The sequence below is a fragment of the Poecilia latipinna genome, unplaced genomic scaffold (assembly GCF_001443285.1).
Source record: "Poecilia latipinna isolate Pla-1442-1.1 unplaced genomic scaffold, P_latipinna-1.0 Scaffold49, whole genome shotgun sequence".
NCBI classification, from domain to species: domain Eukaryota; kingdom Metazoa; phylum Chordata; class Actinopteri; order Cyprinodontiformes; family Poeciliidae; genus Poecilia; species Poecilia latipinna.
In genome coordinates, this window is record NW_015112665.1 from 195,783 (window position 1) to 204,441 (window position 8,659).

General features: G+C 37.4%; 1 protein-coding gene across 2 annotated transcripts in view; it reads left to right on the plus strand.

Annotated features, from left to right (window-relative positions):
• The window catches only part of LOC106958559 (TBC1 domain family member 20), a 14,894-nt gene continuing 6,235 nt past the window's right edge, over nucleotides 1–8,659 (plus strand). Inside the window, exons 1-9 of one of the 2 annotated variants that reach the window (XM_015050512.1) lie at nucleotides 3–514; nucleotides 1,516–1,570; nucleotides 1,880–2,010; nucleotides 2,391–2,471; nucleotides 3,295–3,481; nucleotides 3,567–3,668; nucleotides 4,437–4,578; nucleotides 5,837–6,021; nucleotides 7,840–7,949. In XM_015050512.1, coding sequence (XP_014905998.1) covers nucleotides 445–514; nucleotides 1,516–1,570; nucleotides 1,880–2,010; nucleotides 2,391–2,471; nucleotides 3,295–3,481; nucleotides 3,567–3,668; nucleotides 4,437–4,578; nucleotides 5,837–6,021; nucleotides 7,840–7,949 — 1,063 coding nt within the window. In that variant the 5' untranslated portion in view covers nucleotides 3–444. Of the gene's footprint in view, nucleotides 515–1,515; nucleotides 1,571–1,879; nucleotides 2,011–2,390; nucleotides 2,472–3,294; nucleotides 3,482–3,566; nucleotides 3,669–4,436; nucleotides 4,579–5,836; nucleotides 6,022–7,839; nucleotides 7,950–8,659 lie in introns of both variants that reach the window. The other variant, XM_015050520.1, reaches the window with a different exon arrangement.

Sequence of the window (8,659 nt, forward strand, 5' to 3'; positions counted from 1 at the left end):
GTCCCTCACTAATAGAAGATTTTATCAGAAAATAAAAGATTGTGAGTACCTGACTTCCCTTTGAGGCCTATAAAATGTATTTGCATTTACAGCAAAGTACTTTAAAGCACTGTAAAATAGTTCCTAGATAGTTTTTATGTCATCTTCAATATTTCAAACGGGTGAGCAATCAGTAGAACTACAAATACTACAATCAAGTGAGGTTGCCTTCCGTTTTGGCAGTCAGCCAATAATATGCTTGTCACGTGATAATTTTGTCCAATCAGAGCGTGGCAGACAGGAAGTACGTTGAGTAAGTCAGTAACAGCTGTTGTAGACAAGAGCGGTTTCGTTCATATAAACACAACCGGTCCCATTTTTGTGTTTAGACACTGTTCTTATTAGCCTTTTCTGCCTCATGGTTGATTGTTTTAGTTGACTTTCGGCATTTTGTACTTAAATGGGATGAGAAAACACAAGAGGAAGAAACAAATCGGAGGAGTTGGGGGCAATGAGAATGGATCTCTTCCAAGAGGTGAGTGAAACACAAATAGCTAGCACTGTTGTATGGTTGGAAACTCGGCGCACAAATGCTTTTTTGCTAATAAAACTTGCCAGAACATTTAACATTATTTGGGTGCTGATTAAATCGAAAAGTTGACAAGTCTCATACTCGAATTAAATCTCATTTTTACATAATATATCATCAAAACCCAGTCAGGTCTGGATACTAATCTGGAGTTGACGAGTTTCTCTCCCTAGCTGGCAACAAATCATCCACAGTCGTTTTTTAACAAGATTTAATTGGAATCAAAGCAACTCTAAATGCTGCTTGCGTGGCATTCTGGGTTGTCTGGAAAAACCGTGGAAAATTACAGCTCCCATCTTCAGATATTTTATTCACAGAACCAAACCTGTCATTGTCAATAACTCCAGACAAAAGCTCTTACATAACCTCATCATATACTGAGTCATTGTGATTCTTTGTCTGCAATTTACCTGCCACTGACATAAATCATCACAGTTTTGTTGGGAATTATTTTTTCCCCATTTTATAAACAAACCCTTTAAGCACTTTTGTGCTGTTTTCTCTGTGAAGTTGGGCTAATATTTTTGAGAATAAATAGTTTTTTAAGGAATATTTTGAAAAATAACAAAATGTCAAGACTGTAAAAGACAGTACCAAAACAGGAGTTGGACTTTTGTTCATTGCCATTTGTTATAAAAGAGGAAAAAAGTGAAATGGGATAAACATAATTAGCATTTTATGATTATCTAAAACTAATTAAATGCCAAGTTATAAAACTAGTCAGGAGGATCCACAGAATTCAAATCCTAGACAAAAGAGAGTTGGTTTTTATTTTTGTTTAAATCAACTCCTACCTTAAAGTTCACAATGACTTCTCGAATATGGCTTTATAATTTTCATTTTGTAACCCTGTGTTTGCTGTTTTATTTATTTATTTATTTTCATGTATGCTTCTTTAATTACATCTCTGCTGGTTTCTCACTAAACCTTTTTCCCGTTTCTTACAGAATCGGATGGTGGAAGGAAACATAAGATGACCGTCATTCATCAGGCTTTGATAAGGTTGAAATCATTCTGCTTTATATCGTTTATGTACAGGAGGCATGAATATCTGATCCTCTATAATGTAATTTGGCTGTGATATTAAAAACTATTATAGGATGGCTAGTCCCTTAACTTATTTAAGCAATAGAATATTGTATCCCCCTTTAAAAATCCTACATAATTTAGCCACATGTGGTACAATACTTTGAATTTTAGGAATTTTAGATTTCTTTATCTAAAATTAAGAAAAGCTTCACACTGTTTCATTACAATCAAACTTACATTTTTTTAAGAGAGCTACATAATTCTTTGCTTCTGAACTGATAGGGATCCAGTGGACATTGAGGCGCTGAGGAGAGCTGCAGCCGGTAACAGAGGCCTACTCACTGATGAGCTAAGGAGAAAAGTCTGGCCTAAATTACTGAACATAAACGTGTACAACCTACCACACAAACCTGGTTAGTATTCCCTTCTAAAACACACATTTAATGACACTTGATGACAAAAGAAAAATTATTTATTTTTTGACAATCACCACATAAATCAACATAGACAATCCCTATGACATTGCAGCGCTCTGCAAACATACTTAAACCCATTGAACTTTTACACATTTTGTTTTGTTAAAACTATTAACTTACATGTACTTTATTTGGATTTAATGTGATGCAACAACATAAAGTACTTAATATTTATAAAGCGTAAGGAAAGCGTTATGTACCATTAAAAATCTTAAGTGTGGCATGGAATACAAATGCAACCTGCAACTTTCAGATTTTTATTTGTAAAAAAAAAAAAAAAAAGTTCTTTGTTAATGTAATCTTTCTTTCTGCTTCAGGTCGAGAAGTGAGGGAGAACCACAAGGACTACAATCAAGTTGTCCTGGATGTCAGAAGGTCCATGAAGCGATTTCCTAAAGGTGTGTGTGTTTGTGTGTGTGTGTGCGTGTGTGTGTGCGTGTGTGTGTGTTACCTCTACTAACAGAAGCAAGCTGTAATTCACTGTGACGTTTATCAGGCTTCACCCTTGTACTTAGACCAACACAGAGGGTTGTCTGATAAAGTTAAATAATTAATTAGCAAAGTTTAAGTGTTGGAAGACTTAAAGGACAGAGACTGTCTCAAAGACATTTTGAGTAAAAACTTATTGATTTTTAAAGGTTTGTGTAAATCTTACCTGAAAAATAAATGGTGTGGAAAAGATAATATCACCAGCATAGAGGTGTAGAATCAGCTCTTTTTTTTTCCCTGAATCAAAATTGATCATTAAAGGCAATAATAACAAAAGATAATTCCAAACTTCTTTTGAAACGCTGAAGCAGTATGTGCAGAACTGTTCAGAAATGTCCACCTCCTGTTTCAGCAGCTTGTGGAACAGCTTAATGAACTTAAAGTACTTGTTGGACCACATCAATTACATTACTGTGGAGGATTGCTTCTCTGGCGTGTCGCTTTTCCAGACAATTTTAACAATTGTGTTAAATAAATCTGTCATGCGTTTCTCATTTGAGTTGCTTTTATTTCATTTTTTTATTTCTTTGTTCCTTTCTGGGTTTTTAGTTAGCTTTACTTTGAATAATTGAAGGAATTATATGCATTAATATGATCTCTGGATGTCGAGATTACAGTTTAGCCACCAGGCATATTCTCAACTTGAATAAAAACAGAAAAAGGGTTGTTTTTTTTCTTCTCACTGCTGGTGTTTGCACGTAGTGAATGCTTCATTCCTGTGCGGTGTTTTAGGTATGCCAGCCTCAGAGCGAGCCGTTCTGCAAGAGCAGCTGATCGACGTCATCCTGGAGGTGCTGAAGCGAAACCCGCAGCTCCACTACTACCAGGGCTACCATGACGTGGCTGTGACTCTGCTGCTGGTGGTTGGGGAGCGCATGTCCATCGCCATGCTGGACACTTTGTCCAATTTTCACCTCAGGTTAGCCTGCTTTCACACTCGTCACAACATTAAGATTTTATTTTTATTTTTTTAAATTAAACTTTAATTTGTCTCCTTTCTACAGGGATTTCATGGATCCGACCATGGACAGCACCAAACACATTTTAAACTACCTTATGCCCATATTGGAACAAGTTGATGCAGAGCTACACGACTTTATGGTCAGGTAAAGTAAATCACCTAAAAACTGGGATTGTTTTAGAATAACTTGCCACTAGAGGGAACCATAGAGCCAGTCTTTAAATATAACTGAGGATGCATTGTTTGTGGTCTAATTTGGGGAGTTTCAGTTAAATGTTGCGGTTTTACTGGCCTGTTTGTCTCACTGAGGTCTTTGCATCATTAAACTAATTTTGAACTTTGGACTAAAAGACAAGACGATAAAGAATAGATTACTTCAACGTTTGGATCACTGATTTTAGTGCATTCTTCCTCTTCTTTCTTCCTGCCTTCTCATGCGTTTCTCTTCCACTTTCTTTGGTTTGTTTCTTCTCCATTTTATCTCATTTCTCCAGCTGTTCCTTGCTCATGCTTCTTGCCTTTTGTCCATCCCCATTCTTTCAATTTCATTTACCAAAACCCTCCACATATACTACTTCATTTTATTTAGGTTTCAGAAAATGTTGAAAAACTTCACTTTCTGAATTGGTCAAAATGTACCAACTAGTAAATGCCTTAACTATAAAGATTCCAGCTAATTTGTCATTGCATGTAAAAAAAAAAAAAAAAAGAAAATAATCAGGTTTCATGTTACAACTGAGATAAGTGATAAAGATCACTTTATTTTTTTAAAGTAAGTAAGTAATCTTTGCTTAAGTTTAAGAAACGCTTGGAGCACATGTGAAATCTGGTTATAAAAAAACCTGAATATAATTTCTTTCCCTGTGCCGTTGAGCAGCTTGTCTTCATCTGTTCGATGTGGCGTCTGTTTCAGAGCGGAGGTCGGAACCATCTTTGCTCTCTCCTGGCTCATCACGTGGTACGGCCACGTCCTGTCAGAGTTCAGACACACACTGAGGCTCTACGACTTCTTCCTGGCCTCCCATCCACTGATGCCCATCTACCTTGCTGCTACCGTAAGACTGCTTGACTGCTTTCGCATGCGACCTTGTCTGCAGGGCAGTTTGGTACTTTTAGCTTAAATGAAAGAAAAATCGAGTGTAAGTGACTATTTTTACGATGTTTCTCAATAGAGGCTCTGTTAAAAGCAGGAATGTTGGTGTATTGGATAATTTACGCTAAGGTTAGTTTGTTTCTTAAAATACTTTTTTAAAACTTTTCAGAGTAGTAACAGTTGCTGTTGAGAATGTTTCAGTATCTACTTTTCTCTTTGTTTGTTTGTTTGTTTTTTTTGAGCTAAATAAAGGAAGGACTCTGAAGTATCTGAGACCATAAAGTAGAAATTTACTTATTCGTCCTCTAAAGCTAAGTTCAGATCGCAACATGAGGCTTGAATTGAAATAAATCTGAAATGGGGCAAAGTTGCTCCAATATGATCCTAGTGGTCATAGAGACTGGACGTATTTTGTAACAATAATGTATAAGGTGGTAAACTTTCATTCCTAGAAGGTCAGGCGTTCAGTAACACAAACATAACTGTCCTTATGCAGTAGTAAATAGAATATGTGAATGCATCATAAACAAAACACATACTTTATTTATGTGGAACTGAGCTTCGTTTCCCATATTTAGACCCATGTGTGGTACACAAATACACATTGCAATCTAAAAAAAATAGTGTGACAGCAGATTTCCTTTCTATCTGCATGCATATTGTCTATTATCCTCGTAGGAAGGTGTTATTTTCCAGAAAAGATATCTCCAGGGCACTTCTTAGTTAAACCTGTAACTCTGCTTTCCTGTTTGTCATCACTTTTGTTCTCTTTAGTATTTCTGACTGGAGGGCCTCATTTTCAACTCATCATACTTGATTCATAATAATTAAGAGAATAAGATGTATAAACTTACTCCTTCTTTGCTCTAGGCTACTTTTTTAACAGCTAGTTTGCTTCTTGGTGAAAAGCGCTTCATATTTCCTCCCATGTGAAATGACTTAAATTTGATCGTTGTTACGCACCCTGAGAAAAATGTTCGCAGGCAGAAATCGACCCACCAACACAGAATTTAAATCGTTAAAATAAAATGTTTTGTTTTCACAGCATGCAAAAAATGGGGACAGTTTAAGAAAAAAAAAATGCAACACAAGTATTTTTGAAGAGGATAAACTCTGCCCATGCAAAAAAGAAAAGACCAAAACTTGTTGATTTACAATAAAACTAATTAAATTTAGATTCTTCTAAATGTTTGTCTTTGTTTCCCGTTTCTCTTCTTCAGATTGTGTTGCACAGAGAGAAGGAGGTGAAGCAAACCGAGTGTGACATGGCCATGGTGCACCACCTGCTCTCCCACATCCCGCAGGACCTCCCGTATGAACTCCTGATCGGCCAGGCGCAGGACCTGTTCCAGCAGTTCCCTCCGTCGATGCTGGCCAAGCGGGCTGCACTGCAGTCTGACAAGAGGTGAGGCAACGACGACGACGACGGCTGAAAGTAAAGCTGTTAATGTGGTAACTCTGCTCAGAGCACGTGTCTTTAGCCCTGGTGTTTAAGCTGTTTATTAGGAGAAACAACAACAGTCAGATCCATGTTTATGGCTGCTACAGTTTAATAGCTGCTTAATTAAACTGGAACACACAGCAGTAAAGTCTCCTAGAAATCACTCTGTATGGAGGTTCTGTTTTGTGTTTTTGTTCCTTTTCTCACTTTCAATTGTTTGTGTTCCAGTCAAGTTTTACTTTAATTGTTCTCTGTCCCTGCAAGGCGTGAGGTTTGCTTCGTAAGCAAAATAAAACAAAACCTGCTCTTCTAATCAAAGTATCCCAATTTGGCTTTTGCACATAATCTACTGCACCAAACTTGGAACTGCATGCATCAATTTTTTTGTCCGGGTTATTTAAGATGTCCTTTAAATCATCATTAAACATATGTTGCTGCCTAAATGTGAAAAATTAAGCACATTTTGGGGAAACAAGTTTTGTTTTCTATTGCTGTTTAAATCCATTGCCTTCATACTGTGGGTATTTGGAAGAAGAGTGTAATATTTTGCTTACTTTTGTATATTTAATTGACCTGCGTAACTTTGATCAGAAGGCAGGGTTTTGCCTCCTGCTGTCTCACCACATTCCTGCATTCTTCATGCAAAGCTGAGTGAATCTTCTTCTGTGCAGACAGAGTGTCTGCATAATGTCACATGAGATAACACAATGTAATTATTCTGGGAAAAGCACTCATCCCCAAATTGCCTTGCAGTCTTTATGGGTGAATGTAGCTGTAGTGTAAAGCTCTCTGAATACTCTAACTAGAACTGTGCTCTCTAAACTCCGTCCATTAACCACTTGACAAAACATATAGGCTTAAAAAAATTACATTTGCATTTTTCTGGGCTAAATTAAGACAATATGAAGTTTATTATGGGAATGGTAATACATGAGTGAAATTATGTTATATTGATCTTAGACAGCTATGGCTCCAATTGACACTTTTCAGTGTCATAAACAAACCCTCTGCTTGCTAAAGAGGATTGCTGTTTTATCTCTAAATATGAGTTTGATCATAAATATTAACTTGTATAATTTCCACAACATATAATAGAACAAAACAGGCCACAAACTGAGGAAATAGACTAAAACAGGTAAAGCGTAAGCCTGTCAATCTGAATGAATTATAAAACGTTTCAACCAAAATGTTTCTCCTGTTTAAAATTTGCATTCATTTTTGCTAAGAACTGCCTTTCGGTTTATGTGTAAATATAAAATGTATTTTGGATAGCAGCAATATTTACTCTGGAAAGTGCGAGGCAGCTCCTTCAGTAACCAAAAGGGGGCGCTCCTAACTCACATCCCGACTCCACCACCCAGATGTGCCACAGATTTCCTGGTGTTGGTCCACATAGCGCCTTTCTCTCTTTATTATTAAGGGGAAGCCTTTTAGGCAGGCGGGGCCACTCGCTCCCTCGCTCTGAGCGCGTTTCTGCGTGTCAGCATCCTTCAGTGTCGCCTGAAGTCATTGTTCAGGGCGGGAAGTGACACGAGACCTTGACAGACACGCTGAAAGATACAAATGCTCAAAACATACATTAGCTTTCCACGGCTAAGAAGCACTGAGTTAGCAATTCTCCCTCTCTCTCTCATCCTCTTTGGCTCACTTGTCTTAATCTATCACTTTATCCATCAGTCCATCTTCTCATGTCACTAGACTTTAGTTTTCTTCCTTATTGATGGCTAACACTCCCTTCCCATTCATCTCTCTTTCTCTCTGCCTCTCGTTTCCTTGCATCAGCTTGTCCATAAGCAGCTTCCAGGCATTTCATCTCTCCACCCTCCACCAGAGGCCAGACTCTGTTCTCCAGCGCCTCACCAGGGCCCAGGGCTCCACCACCTCCAGACTTGGTAAAAATAGTTAATCTTATTACTATTCTTCACATAGAGAGCACTCACATATATATATATATATATATATAATTTATTATTTTTTTTTTGGTGTGTGGAGACAGGGTATAGATGTATTGTTGCTGCACAGCCTTTGAAGGTTGAGAAAAATGAATATTATCTGTGAAATCCTCCATGAAAATCCTTCCAGAGCTCCCAGCTTTGGGGGTTTTCCCACCTCAGTGTTATAATTCTTCAAAACAAGGCAGCAGTAAACATTTCCCCTCTGGCACGATCAATAACATGTAAACAAATGTTGTAGCACCCCCATCAGACCAATCAAGGGCAGATTTAAATATGCCAGAACAGAACAAAGAGATGCATTACTCCCTTGTGTTCTGTGAAGATCTGAGCAGCGGCGTCTGACATGTTGTCAGTGATTTACACGGACTCGGAAATATTGTGTGGCTTCAGCTTCAGGCTGAATGCTTTAATTACAAACCTGAGGAATATAATTCCCTGCAGTTTCATCAAAATATAATCAGAAGGCAGAAAAACGTCTAAAACCAACATGTAGGTCTCACGATTGCGAACAATACTTTTGTACGTTTTAACCTTAAGCTTTAGGAAACGTTATTCAAACCCTCCCTGATAAAGTCAGACTCGGTTCAATCAAACAGATTAATATATATATATATATATATATATATATATATATATATATATATATA